At 38.5% G+C, this 19,873-nt stretch overlaps 1 protein-coding gene across 1 annotated transcript in view; it reads left to right on the top strand.

Moving 5' to 3' along the window:
• The window catches only part of LOC141010054 (protein PALS1-like), a 131,566-nt gene extending 121,452 nt beyond the window's left edge, over window positions 1-10,114 (top strand). The window contains exons 8-16 of the mRNA XM_073482840.1: window positions 3,953-4,030; window positions 4,194-4,377; window positions 4,587-4,658; window positions 4,762-4,833; window positions 5,190-5,357; window positions 5,446-5,535; window positions 6,703-6,815; window positions 6,922-7,032; window positions 7,163-10,114. Of these exons, the coding sequence (XP_073338941.1) occupies window positions 3,953-4,030; window positions 4,194-4,377; window positions 4,587-4,658; window positions 4,762-4,833; window positions 5,190-5,357; window positions 5,446-5,535; window positions 6,703-6,815; window positions 6,922-7,032; window positions 7,163-7,339 (1,065 nt within the window). The 3' untranslated portion in view covers window positions 7,340-10,114. The remainder of the gene's footprint in view (window positions 1-3,952; window positions 4,031-4,193; window positions 4,378-4,586; window positions 4,659-4,761; window positions 4,834-5,189; window positions 5,358-5,445; window positions 5,536-6,702; window positions 6,816-6,921; window positions 7,033-7,162) is intronic.
• Window positions 10,115-19,873: the final 9,759 nt, after the last annotated feature.

The raw sequence follows: 19,873 nt of genomic DNA, 5'->3' as shown, positions 1-19,873 counted from the left end.
TTTTAACAGCTACTCATCATTTGAGTATCATGCCTTCGTTTTTAGCACAGTACCGACCCCACCAGTACTCCACTTCTTTTTATTAGGGAGTTTTCAGAACTTTTTTTATTCATACCACTTTTAACAGAATTTTAATAACCAGTGATTTTAATCTACATGTGGACATCTCTTCAGATTCAATGTCCAGAGAATTTTTAAACCTTTTACACTGCCTTGATTTTAAGCAACATGTCACGCAGCCAACCCACAGCAGGGGGCGCACCTTGGACCTGGTTATATCCTATGGCCTGTCCATTGGTGCGCCCTCTGTTGTGGACCTGGCTGTATCTGACCACTTTTGTGTGTTTTTTACAATCACCAGTTTTAATCAGCGGGAGGCCCCTGTGAGAACAGTGAGGAAACGCTACCTAACTTCTGAAGTGGCTGCAAATTTTATCCAGATTTTACAGAGCACTCCTGCCGAAATTTTACCAGCACCCTGTGATTTTATCACTGACAGCTTTAACAATAAATTAAAGTCAACACTGGACTCAGTGGCTCCACATTTAATCAAAACAATTAAAACAAGACCTACACCCCCGTGGAGAACTGAGGAAATTAAAAAACTCAAAAGGGAATGAGTGCTGAAAGGAGATGGAGGAAATCAAAGTTAACAGTTCATTATGAAATATTACGTGAACACCTCAAAACTTACAATAACGCAGTCAAACAGGCAAGAATCTCCCACTTCCAAAAACTAATCCATGATCATAAAAATAACCCCAAATTCTTATTCTCCACAATTGATCTTTTAACATACAAAAAATTTAAAAGATCCTCCAAGACACCAGACAACGCCCTTTGCGAGGACTTTGCAGACCACTTCAGAAGAAAAATCAATGACATCAGATCCAGTCTTTTATCCCAACAGTTTTTAAGTGTCGACACACCTGGATCATTGATTTCATTGATTTCACCTGTGGAAAGTTTTGCCCTGGTTGATGCAAGGACACTTGGTAGAGTTTTCTCCCGAGTAAAGCCCACAACCTGCCTTTTAGATCCAATTCCCACACCGTTTTTTAAAACACTCTATGGATTCTTTGAGGAACAGCTGTTATATATGGTGAACTGCTCTCTTCAGACGGGTGTCTTCCCCACCTCCTTTAAAACGGCGGTGGTGAAGCCCCTTCTGAAGAAGAGCAATTTAGACCCCAATGTTTTAAATAATTATCGGCCTGTATCCAACTTACCATTTTTAAGTAAAATTTTAGAAAAACTTGTTTTTAATCAAGTGAATGATCTCTTAAACTCAAAACATATTTTAGAGAGCCATCAGTCTGGTTTTAGGATGAACCACAGTACAGAGACAGCCCTTTTAAAGATTTTAAATGACATCAGAAGCAATTTAGATAATCATAAACTCACAGTCTTGGTACTACTGTATCTAACTGCCGCCTTCGATACAGTAGACCATCACATTTTATTAAACAGACTGAGGAACCTGGTCGGCCTCTCTGGTACTGTTCTTAACTGGTTCACGTCCTACCTTACTGATCCAAGTTTTTTTGTAAGTATGGATACATGTTCCTCGACAATCCACGAGACAAAGTGTGGAGTTCCCCAAGGGTTAATTTTAGGTCCAACTCTTTTTAATCTTTACATGCCTCCCCTTGGGAACGTCATCAGGAGGCACGGCATCAGCTTTCATAGTTACGCCCACGATACGAACTGTACATCGCCGTGTCTCCTGATGACACAAGGCCAATTGATGCCCTTTTTAACTGCATTTTAGATATTAAGTCATGGATGGCAGCAAACTTCCTGCAGCTCAACCAGGACAAAACAGAGGTTTCAGTCATTGGTCCTGAAGGCCAGAGAGAGAAACTTTTACCAAAGTTACATGATTTTAAACCATCACAATCTGTAAAAAATCTGGGCATGATTTTTGACTCTGAGCTCACTTTTATTCCACACATCAAAAACATAACAAAGATAGGTTTTCACCATCTTAAGAATATAGCCAGAGTCCGCCCGTTTCTTTCCCAGGCCAGCACGGAGGTGCTGACGCATGCTTTTATCTCTTGTCGTTTAGATTATTGTAATGCCCTGCTCTCTGGTCTTCCCAAAAAGAACATGTATAATCTACAATTACTACAAAACTCAGCCGCACGCGTGCTGACGAGGACCAGAGGGCGGGAGCACATTACACCAGTTTTAAAATCGCTGCATTGGCTCCCTGTGCGCTTCAGGATCGATTTTAAGGTTCTTTTATTAGTTTTTAAATGTCTTAACGGTCTCGGGCCTTCTTATTTATCTGAACTACTTTTACTCTATCAACCCTCGCGGACCCTGAGGTCCTCCAGTGCCGGCCTTTTAACCATACCACAAGTAAGAACTAAAACACACGGGTAGGCTGCATTCAGTTATTATGGCCCCCGATTGTGGAACAGCCTGCCGGAGAACCTCAGGGCCGCAGAGACTGTTGATGTTTTTAAAAAGAGGCTCAAGACCCATCTTTTTAATCAAGCTTTTAACTGAGCTTGTTTAATTCTTTCTAATTCCTTTTATGCTCATACCCCTATTCTTACATTTTTTATTATTTTATTTTATATTATTTAATTTAGCTTTTACTTTCTTAATCCATCAGCTTTACCCTATCATACTGTTTTATTGTTTTATTTTAATGTTTTAGTCGTTTTTATTCCCTCAGTCTTTAGCTTTAAAAGTTGATTTGATTTGATTTGATTTGATTTGATCGTCTCTGCTCTAACCTGGTTCACATCATACCTGACAAATCGCACCTTTCAGGTCCCGTGGAATGGCTCCTTGTCCAAACCCTGCTTTCTGGAAACTAGTGTCCCTCAAGGCTCAGTACTAGGACCATTTCTGTTTTCACTATACACTAGATCACTTGGCTCTGCAATCACATCACATGGATTCTCTTACCACTGTTATGCTGACGACACCCAACTGTTCCTCTCCTTTCCCCCATCCTCCAATACCCACATTGCCACGCGCATCTCGGAATGTCTGACAGACATCTCCGCTTGGACAACTGCGCATCATCTCATCTGCATGTGGGCTGCATCTCTTGCAGCCCACATCCGATTCAAGACCATGGTGCTGGCCTTCAAGGCCGTCAACGGAACTGCACCCATCTACCTCCAAACACCGGTCAGACCACACGCCCCAGCGCGAGCACTTCGCTCTACTACGTCAGCTGGCCGGCTGGTACCGCCATCGCTAAGAGCAAACAAAGGCCGCTCAGCGAAGTCGCGACTCTTCTCTGCTCTGGTGCCCCAGTGGTGGAACGAACTCCCGACCAATATCAGGACAGCAGAGTCACTCGCCATGTTCCGCAAAAGACTCAAAACTCACTTGTTCGAGTCTGTCTGGGATTACATGAAGAGACAGAAGGATTTGAGGAAGCCTACATCCACAGAAGATCTGTGGTTAGTTCTCCAAGATGTTTGGAACAACCTATCAGCCGAGTTCCTTCAAAAACTGTGTGCAAGTGTATCTAGAAGAATTGATGCTGTTTTGAAGGCAAACCAAATATTGATTTGATTTAGATATCTCTTCTGTTCATTCACTGCATTTTGTTAATTGATGAAAATAATCTATTAACACTTCCATTTTTGAAAGCATTCTTAGTTTACAGCATTTTTTCACACCTGCCTAAAACTTTTGCAGAGTACTGTACATCTAAAAAATAGCCTTGTTTTGCTGTCCAATATCTTGTTGTACCTCCGTCACACTGATTTCTGATTTGTTTAAGATTTTGTACCACAGTTTCCTTCGTGTTGATAGTAGTATTTACTGCTGCATTCATTACATGAAGTACAATAGCATAAGAGCAACAAAGCAATAAGGTTAAATGCTAAATGGAAAAAATTGGTCCCTTACAGTATAGGTGATGAAGCCAAGCTGATAAGTATGAAGTGCTTTTCTCTTCCTCTCTTTTGTTTGTCAGGCGGACATGCACGGCCTCCTGACCTTTGTACTTATTCCCAGCACTCAGAGCAAACCTTCTCCTGTCAAAGAAAATGTGGTGAGTTCTGCATCGCAGCAACATTTCTATAAAAGTAGAAATAATACTGTGTTGACAGAAATGAGGTTTTAAAATGTCTCAATTGTTTTCCTGTTGGAAATGTAAACTCAGTCCAACTTCTCGTGAATCTCCATGTCACTTCTGTCTTCTGTCTCTCCTCCAGATCCATGTGAAGGCGCATTTCGACTATGACCCATCAGATGACCCTTATGTGCCGTGCAGAGAGCTGGGCTTGTCCTTCCAGAAAGGAGATATTCTCCACATCATCAGCCAGTCAGACCCCAACTGGTGGCAGGCTTACAGGGACGGAGATGAGGATAACCAGCCACTGGCTGGACTTGTACCAGGTACTACTGTCTGTCTGTGGCTCAGATCTCTGTTTTGTTTGTTTGTTTGTTTGTTTGTTTGTTTTTGGGTTTCATTTCACACAACACTGTTTAGTGACATGCACAAGATGGTTGGATGTAACTCCACTGGATAAAAGTGTGTTCCACTCTGTACTGCACCATATGACTGCTCTTTGTTTTCTCTCATATTCTCTATTTTTCACCCACAGGGAAGAGTTTCCAACAGCAGAGAGAAGCCATGAAACAAACCATAGAAGAAGACAAGGAGCCTGAGAAATCAGGTCAGTTCCACTATAACTCTTACACCTGATGACTGTGATAAAAATGGATGTGTTCATGAATGAGCTTAACAGTGTGAAGTTGAAGTTGTCTGCTTGTTTTTAGGGAAGCTGTGGTGTGCAAAGAAGAACAAGAGGAAGAGAAAGAAGCTGCTTTACAACAGTCACAGGAACGATGGTATGGCCTGTTTGCCTGTCTTGTAGGTCATCAAATATAATAGGGGAACAACTCTCATGTGCATATAAACTGCTAGCACTTGTAGTCAAATGTCTGCATGAACGTGTAGTCATGCATGCTTAACTGTGAGAAAATAAGGTCTATGACATTGGACTTAATATTTCAACAAACAGTGTTACCATGTTTATTTTAGTATCAGCTTAGATTTGGAATAGTTGTTGCATGATCAAACCCACTAGTATAGAAAAAATGTTGCTTGATATTCTCACTTTCTCCTTCTAATCTGTCTACTTACAGTTTTTCCTTTGGACCATAACATAACTTTTTCATTTGGTTCTTTCTTTTCATTGGCCTAGATGTTGAAAATGAGGAGATTCTCACCTATGAGGAGATGGCTCTATACCACCAGCCAGCCAACAGAAAGCGGCCGATTGCACTGATTGGTCCGACTAGCTGCGGGCAGGCAGAGCTTAGGCAGAGGCTGCTCAGCAACCAACCAGAACGGTTCGCTGGAGCTGTACCTCGTAAGACTGACAAGCAAACACACACACACACACTGTGCACTGTAGCACACACTTCTTGTTTTTGTACTAACCTGTGTGTATGTTGTAGACACCACGCGGAGCCGTCGAGAAGGTGAGCTGAGTGGTCGGGATTACCACTTTGTGTCTCGTCAGACCTTTGAGGCAGAACAGGCAGTAGGTAAGATTTTGTTACTGAATACTGACAGATATGAATTGATTATTTGGTCTGACAATCTTCAGTAGCTGTCTAACTTCAACTTCAGCTTCAGTTTATTAAGTGCACATCACCCAGAGAGTCTCTGTACACTTAACAAGTCAGTAAAAACAGGAAAACATGCTCTGTGGCAGTTGGAGTGGAATGAATGTTACAGCTATGCAGGCAGGCACTATATACAGAACTGTAAGTATAAACATCTTATTATGCCTTGCATCATAATAATCCAGTAGCTAGACAAAATTACAGATGGTGATTGTTCGTGGAAAACTTGAAGACAATGAGACTACACAAGTCAAGTCAAATTTATTTACATAGCACATTTCAAACACTGGTAAACTCAGCGTGCTTTACAGTAAAACATAGAAAAACATTTTTCTTAAAAGGAACTTTCATTTTTTAATTGATTCTGGTAGCCTCTGTGGACTAAAAATGACAATGGAGAGACAAAGTTAGCTTTGTTCTAGAACTTTATTCTGTTTTATATTATTAATATTTTTTAAATTGACTTTTTACGCATAATACTTTATTTCATCTTTATTTATCTTTCATATTTTATATTTTATTATTTTAACTATTCATTTTATTGCAATTGGTGTGCATTAGTCTTTAAATCCATCTTTGTTTTCTTAATATCCCATGTTTTTGTTCTCAATCACTTGTAAAGCACTTTGAATTGCATTTTCATTTGTTTGAAAGGTGCTATATAAATAAAGTGTGATTGATTGTGTTCAATGTGGTTTGACTGCAAGTTATATCAGTAAAAGAACCCAAATACTGTTACTGTAAATTAATTTTGTTATTGTTATATCTCTGATATCACTTTAAAATGTTCATATATGGTGCCATTAAGCCTGACAAAAAAAACCCAACAACAATAATGGCGTGCCTTGCTAACTCTTACAGTGACGGTATTATAAGCCTGGAACTAAAGTGAGCCCTGGGTTTGAAGGCTGAAGTATAATTTTCAGACTGAGCTGAGAAAATGAAATGTTACAACACATCACACAGTGTTTAGTGCTATAAAAATGTCCAAGTGATATAGTATAGACGTCTTTTTCCTAGTGGAAAGAAATGATACCACGTCAACACTCAAATAAATATGTAATTCTTTCCTCCTGTTTTTCTCAGGTAAGTTGATCGAGTCTGGCGAGTTTGAGAAGAACCTGTACGGGACGAGTACAGACTCTGTGAGACAGATCATCAACACTGGAAAAATCTGTGTGCTCTGTCTGCACACACAGGTTGGTACACACACATGGACCGAGCAAAGTGTCAGAGAGAGTGGAGAGAGAATCTTCAATTACAGAACATATGTGCAAAAGTTACATTCTTTGTGCGTGTGTACAGGCGCTAAAGGTGCTGAGAAGTTCGGACTTGAAGCCTTACATCATCTTCATAGCTCCGCCCTCCCAGGAAAGACTCCGAGCCTTATTGGCTAAAGATAACAAGAACCCAAAGGTTCCTGTCTAACTGTCTACACTGTCTGTTTGCACCTAAATAATAAATAAATAAATGAATGTCACTGGTGTTTACATCTCCAAAATGTTGCCTCCGTAATATGTATGTGTGTGCTGTGTGTTGTAAACAGCCCGAGGAGCTGCGTGATATCATCGAGAAAGCCCGGGAGATGGAGCAGAGCTGCGGTCACCTGTTTGATGCCGTCATCGTCAACATAGACCAGGACAAAGCCTACAGTGAGCTGCTACGACTCATCAACAAACTGGATACCGAACCCCAATGGGTGCCCTGCTCCTGGCTGCGTTGAAAACACACAAACATACACACACACACACACACACACACACACTAGTTATGGAGTAGACAATGGAGTACACACACAGCAGAATTAAAAAACTGTAAGGTGAAATGCTTTGAGAGTTATGGCAGAGTATTAGGGCCACTGTTAAGAGAAAATGAATCCAGGATCTTGAGAGTCACAGTGTTGTGTGATAAAATTGTCTTTTTATGAGAAAACATCCCAATATTATATAATATAATGTTGTAATTTTACAACATAAGGTCATAATATTATGATACAACTTTACAAAAACAACCATAATATTACAATATTTAGTCATTTTATGAGGAAAAGTCATAACAGTATGAGACTTATAATTTTTAATTTTACAAAAAATATATACAATTATAAGAATGAGTTCTAATTTTATATTTTCATATATAAGTCATAATATTACAATATAAAGTCAGAATTTTATTTCAAAGATGAAAATTTCTGATTAAAGTTTGATTTCATTAGAACATAACATTACAGGGAAAATGTGGTTGTTTTTAGAACAAAATGCTGTTTATTGTTTAAAAAATTGCATTGATTAGTTGACATATGCATGAGTATATCTTGACAGTCATATATTCAATCGCATATTAACACTGTATAGTAACTATTAGAGCTATGTTACACGGAGAGCGTTGATGTGCACAGTATGCTAACTATGACAGTTGTTCCTGACTGCCTTTCACAACATTTCAAGACAGTCATGAAGCCCACTGGACTATATTCTGTGATGCTATGAATGTGTTCTCTGAGCTCTTTGGCTCAGCTGCCTGGAGGTAACCAAGTCCCAACTGTGCCACAGCTGCTGCCTCAAACACATCCTGTTGTGTAATGTATGCATCGTGTAATTGGTTTCATTTCATTTCACTATCCTACAATTTAAAATGATAAGGTGCTTATTAGTGAAACATGACATCAGGTCATCCATATCCATATCAAATGACATCATTATTCCGTTATATTACGGCTTTCTCTAATAAATCCATGACTTAATTCTATAACTCTTATCGATAACATGACATTCTTGTTCTCGAAATAAACATATTGTTAGAATACTTCATCCTCAAAATATTCTATTTTTTCTCTAAAAATTTAAGACTATATATTTATATTTATATATTGTGTATATCTCATGGTATTATGAGTTCCCTTTAAAAAAACTGTATTCTTCTAACATTACAAATTGTTTTCTCATAAAACTTCAACTCATTTCTACAACTTTTTTCAAACATAAATGCTTGAAACTCATCATTTTGACTTTCTTTTATGATATTTCATTTTCTCATCTACAGCTGTATTTCTGATAATACTATGATTTCATCTTAAAATTGTTGAATTACGATGGTTTCTCATGCAAGACTTTTCCTCATAAAACTAGTCTTTTTTCTCATAAAATTACAACGTTATTATTAAAATATTATGATTTGTCCTGTTTTTCAAACATCTCATAACATTACCCCTTTCTGGAAATCTCAGATTTCTTTGTTAGCATTGATCCAATCCTCTGTTACACAGCAGAGAGTAGACACTCGGCACACAATCAGAATCTTCTAGAATGTACAGTATTGACCTGGTGGCACTGGTAATTATAAACACATGCAATTTAAAGTTTTTGTCTGTTAACTTTCTTGAAAAGGAGGAAACCCTCAACAAACTGATCTTGGATGGTGCCTTACTCATCAATAATATTTTTTGTTCAGCAGTGACTTATATGATACTGATTGTCTCTTTGTTTATCATCACAATTCTTAATAAGACCAAAATATGGACCTTTTTTCTGTTTGTTTTACTTTAAGAGTTTTTTTCTCAGAGGTGTGGGGCCTTATTCATGATGCAAACTTTGACTTCATCCTGTGATCATTTCAACCATTATATGATTAAAAATATTTGAATTATGACAGTCAATTATTTATTATTCTAACTTTCTGCAGTGCTGAGAATTAATGTAAACATTTGATTTTGTATTCAAGCTTCGTGATTTTTTTTTATTAAACAACTCTCGCTTGAAACACAGAACCTGTACAAATCAGGGCCCCTGGTGAGGAATAAATGTGAAAATCACACACGCACAAATAGAAATCCACACTGAGGCACTGCATTTATTGCAGTGAAGAACACACTAACACACACTCTGTACCCATTGTACACACCACAGCAGTGCATTAGATGCTGACTTTCCTCTTTGCTAAGGAGTCTGCAGCCTTCTGGTTTCTGACTGGCTCTAAACGCTTAAATTAAAGGACCCAGCACTTGTTACTTCCTGCCTGTTTTTCTGACTGACACAATAGACTCTTTGTGTCTCTGATCACATTTGAGTAGAAACAGCCTCTGAGTCTGAGGGGTGACAAAAGCCTGAAAGTTGTAGTTTTTAGTTGTGTTCCTATGGCGATGCTGAATTTATTCTATATTTAGCATGTGTGTGAATGGATGTAAGTGTGTGTGTGTGTGTGTGTGTGCGTGCGCGCGCATGTGTACACCAGTCTTTGAAGACAGTGAAGTATTACTGTGACCTAAAGTAGACCTGACACCATATCACTGTTATCACCTGGTAGATCATTTATATATTTGTAATATTAAAGATAGATAAGTCCAAAAAGCACCAATGGGGGGTGGAGCTAAGTGGAATTAACTGTATTGAATGTAAAGTTTATTGATACCACTTCTTGTTTATCAGACATCACTTCTTGAGAAAATCAGATTTTTGTATGAATATTCACCATGAATAAATAAATAGATGATTGATAGAAATCACTGGCTGATTTTGTCTTTTGTTTTTTAATGTTATGTGTCTTTTTCACATTCATATTAATTGTAGTATTCCCCATCCCCAATCTTCAGCCCCTTACTCTTTAAACTAATAAGGAGGAAAACGTGTACTACAGACGCACAGGCTGTGTGAGTGTGTTGGTTTTTTTGTTTGTTTGTTTTTTGTTTTTTGTTTTTTAAAGGTTTCTTTAAAGCTATTAAAGTCAGAATTCTGAGATTAAAGTCAGAATTCTGACTTTAAAAATCAGAAGTCTGAGAAAAAAGTCAGAATTCTGAGATTACAGTCAGAATTCTGAGAATAAAGTCAGAATTCTTTGAAAAAACAAAGAAAGGCTACAGATATGAAGGATGTGAAATCCAAACGGGTTAGCTAGTAGCGTTAGCACGTTTGTTAGTTATTAGCTATTACTTGGGCGGTATCAAGGTATTACGGTAGACCAGGGTATTTATTCATTCCTAAGGTATGACTTTTAATACCGTTAAAAATACAGAGGCTCCTCTCTCTATTTAAACTGATACGGACAGAGACGCTGTATTGTAGTACACAGCACGCGCCAACAGAGGTCAGTCTTCGGTCAGAGCTGCCACACAGTCAGAAACACAGCCTCTGATTGGTCGACAGACTCAACCCAAGGCATCATGGGATTGCTAGTAGACGGCTAACAACAACAATAACTGTTTTCAAAGCTTAATAATTAATCACAGAAGACATTCAGTGTTGGATTTATCATCATGGATTTATTTTACAAAGTCTCCAAAAACACACTGTAGTTCAAGGCTGGATTACAAAGCTTCTGAAAGGGATACGATCACCAGAGCCCTCGTTGGAGCGGCGCAGCGGTTAGCTTTAGCTTCTGGGCAATTTCTGTCAATTTGTTGTTTGACCCATAAACAGAACAGGGTGGGTGAAAGTTATATTTTAAATGATTTAGCCATTTAGCGCCATTGACCCACATTCTCTCAGGTGTGGCAGGTAATTAACACAGAGGCTCTGCCTACTTTGAAAGGGTCTGGAATATCAGTTAGGATTTGCAGGCAACATCCATTTACTCATAAAAATGTGAGTGAGTGTGAAGTCTCACAGTGAGAGGGTGTAACACTCCCGGGCTTTTTTTTTTAACCAGGAGAAGGTGGTCCAGTTATTGAAGAACTATGCAGAATCATGTAAATAAAAAGTGTGATTTTTGTTTTTAGTTCCATTATATATTTATTTGTTTGTTTATTTGACAGGGACAGTGCACAGCTTCTTAGCTGTACCAGAGTTAGCTATAAGAATTTTCATCTGTAGTCCCTGGGCAGGAGACAGAGAATTACATCTCTGTTAAGAAAATTAACACTGTAGTATAAAAACACAGTAAAATAACACAACATCAGCAGCAGCAACAACAACAAGATTTTAAAAAAAAACACACAAGACAGTTACATGACACAACAAAATCAGCAATAACAACAACAAAGACAAAAAAAACACACAAGCCAGTAACATGACACAACAACATCAGCAACAACAACAACAAAGACATAAAAAAACACACTTATAGGACAGTAACATGACACAACAACAACAAGATTTCACAGCGTTGACACCACAACAATAAAAAACAGGTTTTACAACATTAAGAGACATCATGTGTTGGTGTTTACGTTTGATGGGTACATAATTGGGTTGAGTTGTACTGACCCCTACATACAAAGCTTTCCTGCAAATTTAGATCAGTATTTCCCTACTGACTTAAGGGGCTTAACCTTAACATTATTCATGCAATGTGCACTTTGAAGAAAATTATTGTCTTTTCTTTTCTTCTGTGCAGATTGACAGCGACGTCATCATGCTGATGGATGATGCAACTCTGGCAAATTACAACCCTTCCTACGGAGACCGAATTGCCCTCTTCAATTTCTGCAAAAGTAAATTGTCCCTCCCAAAGCGAAAACAAGGACTTTTAGAAAAACTTTGTGAGAAAATGAAAGTTAGAAAGGAAAGCACGAAGGAAAACACACCACATGCAGACACAAGAACAACAAAGAATAAGAAGCTAAAAACAACCCAAAATGTAAAGATAGGATGGATTCACAGTGACGGTAACATAGCCAAACAGGTGAGGGCAAAGCAGGGAGGTAGCACCAGAAAAGTTCAACGGGCAAATAATGCTGGATTCAAAGACATCCTTCAAGAAGGAAAGAAACTTTTCTTTCCTGATGGAATATCTCCTAAAGGATCTGAATCAGATTTTGAGCTTGAGGTGTGGGACTTCAAACAGAACTGCCTTACTGATGACACTTGCCTATCCATTGGCACTATGTACGAGACTGCGAGGCTGACAATGTTACGCTTTTACATTGCAACCAAGCCAAAAGAACTTGAAGATAATACTAGCGAGACATCTGAAGTGATCCTTGTCTCGGCACACAGTGGCAATGAAATCACTACAGCAGAACTACAACTGGGAGATGTCATGGGTGATTTTGATGGAGTCCAGCCTGATTTAGAAATGTCTGTAATCTCTGAAATTAGTTTTGGTCCCTTTCTCGGCGTTGAAGAAGACACAGAGGACACATTGATCTATGAGGGTTTTCCTATGCCCACCAGTCCAGATCATCCAGATGATGTGATAACCATCACTCTACATCATGCTAACACTTTCCATGACATGATTACTGCTTTCTCTGATGCAGGGATTTTGAATAAAGCACTGAATGTGAGACGCATACTTCCAGACAACAAAGAAGAAGCAGGCAGCAGATCTGGGGTACTGAGAGATGTTCTCAGCTGCTTCTGGCATGAATTCTACGAGTGATGCACACTCGGTACAACAGTTAAAGTACCCTTCCTTCCCCATGATTTTCCTGCTGCAACATGGAAGGCAATTGGCAGAATCCTTCTGAAGGGTTACCAAGATTGTCAATATTTGCCAAACAAACTTGCACTCCCCTTCCTTGAACAGGTGCTTTTCGACAATGTGTACAGTGATCTTAAAGCACATTTTCTGCAGTTTGTGAGCAGCCAAGAACGTGAGGTTTTGATGCAAGTGATGAGTGATTTCGCCACAGTTGATGATCTTGTGGAAGTTCTCGACAGCTATGGCTGTAGAAGGAGAATCACCGCTGAGACTCTTCCTACAATACTTGATGAAATAGCGCACAAAGAACTTGTCCAAACACCGAAGTTTGTGATTGACTGCTGGAGGGAGATCACCAATTATCGTCTCTCCCTCAGTCCAGAGGCACTGACCAAGTTGTTCTCTGACCTGCAACCAACCACAAAAAAGGTCTGTAAACTGCTGAAATTTGCCCTTGATTTGACTCCAAAACAAAAGGAAGTGGGAAATCATCTGAAAAGATTCATCAGAGAGCTTGATGAAAGTAAACTTCAGAAATTTCTGCGGTTCTGCACCGGATCTGATCTTGTTGTTACAGACAGCATCTACGTGGAATTTGAAGAAATGACAGAGTTCACAAGAAGACCAATTGGACACACGTGTGGGAAGATTCTGTAGCTAGCTGACAGCTTTGAGAACTTCCCGGATTTCTGTTCAGAATTTAATGCAGTTCTTGAAAGCAATGTCTGGGTAATGGACATTGTTTAGATTCCCACAACCATTCCCACAACAATCCACTGTTAGGAGTTTTTCACGTTTTAACTAATTATGCAGAATTGCAAAGAATGGTGAGGAATAGATATTAGGACATATAATAAGCACTTCAGCATGGCCCTTAATAGTTTGAGAGAACTTACTCCAGCTGTGCAGAAGGAAGCCCAGCTTTGGCTACAAAAACTCCAGTTTCTACCATCATCCCTGGTTTCATGTGCTAGGGTGGTGCATTCACAAACCACAACAAACTTGCATACTGTCCATTACCAAAGTCAGATCTATCTCCACCAGATCCAAGTTATCCAGCTGCACAACACAAACCTTCTGGCTGGACAGAAATGTGTTTTGTTCATGTAATTAAAGGCCTTTTCATGCTGCTAAGAAGGTTGAGGGCTTAGATTCCAACAGCAGCAACAACAGTGGCATGCTTCATCATTGCTGTGTTCAGACAGCTAGAATGTAATGAAACTGTATTGTTCTCCTTTTTGCTTTTTTGTAAGTCGCAAAATGATATACCACTCAGGTGAAAGATTTGTGTAAACCACCATTAAATTGCCACCTCTCCATTGACTGGAATCTTATGTTGGACAAAAGCAAGCGCTTTGTTCAAGTCAGACTAGTTCATCCAGACCATTTTTTCTACTAAGGTCTGAAATAAGTAGATTATTGCCATAATCTAAAAGTAGTGCTAGCTGTTACTTGCCCAGTAATCTGCCCAATTGTACCCATAACTTTTGCATTACTCACGCTTAATGTTGCTTTATATGCCATTGCAGGGTTTAATTGAATTCAGGTCTCTAAAGTTTGGATACTTGTTGATGACTAAGGCTGAAATACCACTTCCTAGTTAGTGAAAGCAAGTCTGAAGTGTAGCTTTTAGTAAATACTGAAGCTATTCTGATGTTTTCTCAGGTGTCATATTGTCCTTAATACCACATCTTGTTAATCACACAGTTTGATGATGCATCTTACAGTATCTTGTGACACCACAAATCCCAGTTGAATTGCATGAGTATATAGCCAACAGTAACTCTACATCTTGGTTGTGATCTCATGCTGACTGAGCACTTTGTTCAAGTCAGACTAGTTCTGCCTTCTGAACAGACCAGGTCTTCTACAAATTCTCTTTAATGTTGGGACACTTATTACTATCTGATTGTGATGTGCTAAAATTACAAGTATTTCTACAGAAAGTCTGAAATAGATAAAGTTGTCCAAATCTGGCATTGCAGGCATTGTTGTGAGCAGCAAAACTGATGTAATCTCTTTTAATTCTGGACACTTTTTACTGACTGTTGTTTCACAGGTACTATAAAATGCAGTCTGAAAATTTTGAGTTTTTACATTACACACCTTGTGGATCAACCAATCTGATAATAGCAATGCTAAAGGGCTGTAATTGTTCAGTCATCCTTGTGGCAAATTCTCATGTTCTCAGGTGTCATGTTAATCTTAATTCAACACCAGAAAGTATTTCCTTGTTACTAAAAGCAAGTGTGGAGTATAGCTTTAGTATAGCTGTATGCACGTCTTCTTAAGCATTTACACTTGCCTTAATTCTACACCATGTTTATGGATGTCTCTTGAGGTATTGGTTATACCACAGACCCTGGTTGACTAGTCAATGTTGCCTGTTAAGTGTTCATTATCTTTTACATTTGGACACTCATGTAGAAGGTATGTTATGATAAAGACACTATATGAGACTATCTAAGACTAAACATATTTTACTTTTCATCATCAAAATTAAATTGTATGCTTCATGTACTGTATGCATTATGTAGAATTTTTCATGCAGGGACCACCTTTAGCTCATGAGCATCGCTTTAGTTGAGATGTCTTGTAAAGCCTCTTTAACAGTAAAATGTTAAATGTTACTTTTAACATTGAAATGTTGGTTTAAAAAATCGAGCCATTCTGGTTATATGCTCTTTACAGAACAGACTATCTGGTTATGAGATTTCACCATGTTATTATTGTTATTACCAAGAAAATGTTTTTTATATAAAGTTTTTATGTGAATAAAATGTTACTTCTTTCACCACATTTGTATTCAGGTCTTCAGTTGAATGTTGAATTAATGTTGATCAAGCTCCCTATCCATATGTGTAAAAAGTAAGTAAAGTAAGTTTTAAAACACAGTTGTTCAAGAATGTTATGAAGCATTTTATAGTCATTCACAATTTACACAATTGAGCACTGCACACTGTATTCCATTGACATTCTGAGAATAGGGCTCTGAAATTACCAATAACAATGGACTCATTTAAAGGTGCAGTAAAGTACTTCACCAGTACCAAGTGCAAACTATCCACCATTAAACAGAGCTAGGGATTTACCTAGGAAGAGCATATAATAATGTTCAGGACAAATATGACACCTGAAAAAGTAACACAAAAACTTGTTCTTGAAAGAGAACATGAAATACAACATGAAAATGATGTTGCTGAAGGTCAAAAATTTCTCAGGAATACATGGAATATCAAGGCCTACAATTTTTATCGATACATTTTTGACAAATAAAATAACTTATAACCATATATATACATTTAAATATGTATATATGTATATATGTATATATATATATATATATATATATATATATATATATATATATATATATATATACAGTCATGGAAAAAATTATTAGACCACCCTTGTTTTCTTCAATTTCTTGTTCATTTTAATGCCTGGTTCAACTAAAGGTACATTTGTTTGGACAAATATAATGACAACAACAAAAATAGCTCGTAAGAGTTTAATTTAAGAGCTGATATCTAGCCATTTTCCATGGTTTTCTTGATAGTAACCAAAATCACTTAAGTTCTTACATCAATAGCTATGGCACTGTACTGCCAAAAACACTGCTTTTAAGCATTCCATGTTTTCTTTTCTGTTTGCTTTAAACACATGATACACACAGGAGTTAGTACTTGATTGCGTAACCATTGTTTTTGATGACTGAAGCCATGCGTCTTGGCATGCTCTCCACCAGCTTCTGACATTGTTCTGCTGTCACAGCAGCCCATTCCTGTTGCACAAATTCAAACAAATTTGCTTTGTTTTTGGGCTTGTGGTTCTCCATTTTGAGTTTGATGATTTTCCATAGGTTTTCAACTGGATTCAGATCTGGTGATTGAGCAGGCCAAGGCATGGTGCGAATGTTGTGGTTCTCCATCCAGGCTTTAACTGATCTTGCTGTGTGGCAAGGGGCATTGTCTTGTTGGAAAATCCAGTCATTCGAGGCAGGAAAGAGTTTTCCAGCTGATGGAAGAAGACTGTTTTCAAGAGTAGCCCTGTACATGACCTGGTTCATTCGCCCTTCACACAATTGCATTTGCCCTGTTCCACTCATACTGAAACAACCCCAGATCATCACTGATCCACCCCCATGTTTTACTGTAGGGGCAAGACAATCTGGTTTGTAGGCTTCTCCAGGCCTCCTCCTAACCAGTAAGTTAGCTGGAGTGGGCATCAACTCAAAATTGGATTCATCACTGAAGAGAACCTTAGCCCAATCATCAACAGTCCAATCCTTGTGATCCCTAGCAAAGAGTAACCGGGCCTTCCTGTGCCTTTCGTTGATGAAGGGCTTCTTCCGTGCTCTGTGTGACTTCAGACCAGCTTCAACAAGTCGGTTTCGAACTGTCCTTGCCGAACAAGTCACATTTCTCGACAGTGCCCACTCATTTTTAAGGTCCCTGGAGGTCTGACGACGATTCCTGACACAGGAACGGACGAGTGCACGGTCATCTCGTGGGGTAGAGAGACGTTTCCTGCCGCGGCCAGGTAGCAATTTGGTAGTGCCGTGTTCGGCTTGTTTTTTCTTGTTGTAATGAACAGCTGTCTTGGAGATCTTTAGTTTTTTTGCTACCTGTCTCTCACTCATGCCAATTTCCAGCAGTGCCAAGATGGCTGCCTTTGTGGCTTCACATAATTCTTTTGTTTTAGGCATTATGTGAGAGCTGACAACTTCTGAGTTGTGCTATGGCTTGAATGTAAGCAGGAAACCACTCTAAGCCTTTGCATGTGCAGTGCTGCTTATGACATGAAATGGCCTCTTATATACCCTGGGAATACAATTAAGCTTAAGAATGTCAAATAGGACATAAAGTATTATGTGATCAGCTGCATTTTTTGTCGTGTTCATTGTATTATACCTTTAGTGGTACCAGGTATTAAAATGAACAAGAAATTGAAGAAAACAAGGGTGGTCTAATAATTTTTTCCATGACTGTATATATATATACACACATATATATATATATTTAAATGTATATATATGGTTATGTTATTTTATTTGTCAAAAATGTATCGATAAAAATTGTTAAGTACTATATACATATATATATATATATATATATATATATATATATATATATATATATATATATATATATATAGTACTTAATACATTAATTTCTCCCCTTTTTTGCAGCAGCAGAATCTTAAAAAAAAAAACATTTCACTGATTACCTTTTATTAAAATGTAGCTAGGGGTCTTGAGTTGCAGTTTTCTTTACCTCCACTTTTCCTTATTAGCTTGGCTGGAACCACACCAGATTTCTGTGTTGTTTTAATACTCATGAATAATCACACTTATGAATAGCAAACTATAGATTTACACTTCTGTCTCTGAAGATTTATTTAGAGTTACTGGTCTTGATGTCCTTAATGTCCTTAGATGCCTTGATGTCCTTAGAAGTATCACAAGTGTCCAACTGTTGAAAAAATACAACCAACTAACAGCAATGCTGAATTGTTTGGTTGGGACAAGGGAAGCACATACAGTTCAGGCCACCCCAACTATCTTGCCATTGCTTTGGACATGGCCCTTAGGTCCCTGAGGATCAAGTTGGAGTAACTGGTCCTCACTTTCTGGATGTTTTTTGTGATCCAAAACATGTAGGTTGAAAGGAAAGGTGATGACAAGTGGAGAGTGGGGAGAAAAAAGGAGGGCCAATACCTTAGAGAAAAACAGATCCAGATATTTTAAAAATCTACCACATAAAACATGAGTTTAGTAACTTGTTATTATCCAGAAAGACTAGGAATAAAGGTGACTACAGAAAACACAGTTAACAGGGAGTTAGTCAAATTATGCTGAAAAATATATGCACATGTATGGCAACAAAAGAATTACTGTATATAGAAAAACAGAAAAGTTTCCTCTTAACTGTATTTTATACTGCCACTTTGTTTACATCTCATACCCCGCGCCATGGTATTTTGAGTTTTGCAGTACTGCATTGTCATAAGTACCTGCACACATTTCAATTCCTATTTAATTTGTAAAGTCCAAACAAGGACTGGGAATGTCATATCCTAAAAAGCAGACAGACATACAGTACATACACAGAGAACAGAACAGTTAGATGGTCCTTACAAAGATGATTCAGTACTTAAATAAGATTAATAATATAATTAATGTGATTAAAACTCCATATATTTTGGGACAAACCTTTTTTTCTTTTTCTTTATTGGGCTCTATACTGGTTATGTTCTCTGATTATGTTCTGTCAGGCACCAGAGGTTCCATGGCGCTGCCCTGGTCCAGACCTCCTCTTGTTCATGCTCCGCACTGGCCAGGGACCAGTTGCTAAGCTTATCCATATGTTCCAAGTTAGTTAGTGCCTGCAATTCACAACAGCCAATTTAGAACAACCAGGGTTATTTTAAAATCCATTTTGGTATAATTTTCCCTCAAATGACACTTTATTTGGTAGCAAACCGTACCTACTTGCGATCACTCCATACAGCAGTGGACATGGTTGATGGTCAGTCACCTCTGTGGCTGGCCCTATACAACTCCCAACTGTTATCTGTGACATCATCACAGGACTCATGCCGGCACCGCAGTGATTGGTGTCTACAGCATGACCACAGGTGCCATGGTGCTACCATAGCCTGAAGTGTAGTTGGGTCCCCCGGCATCTGTAGCGTGCAGCGAGAGTGTTCCTGTCCATAGTGTAGCTCTTGTCCTTGTAGCTGATGCTGATCTGCCATAGCTGCTCATCAGTCTACACCCGCTCCAACCTCAGCTGCTTCACCTTCGGTAGAGCACGGAGACAGCAATCACCGTTAAATGCACACACACACACACACACACATACATATATACCTCACAGCATCTCACACTCCTGCAGTT

This window comes from Pagrus major, chromosome 16 (genome assembly GCF_040436345.1).
Source record: "Pagrus major chromosome 16, Pma_NU_1.0".
Classification (NCBI taxonomy): domain Eukaryota; kingdom Metazoa; phylum Chordata; class Actinopteri; order Spariformes; family Sparidae; genus Pagrus; species Pagrus major.
This window is presented reverse-complemented; position numbering and strand designations above follow the sequence as displayed.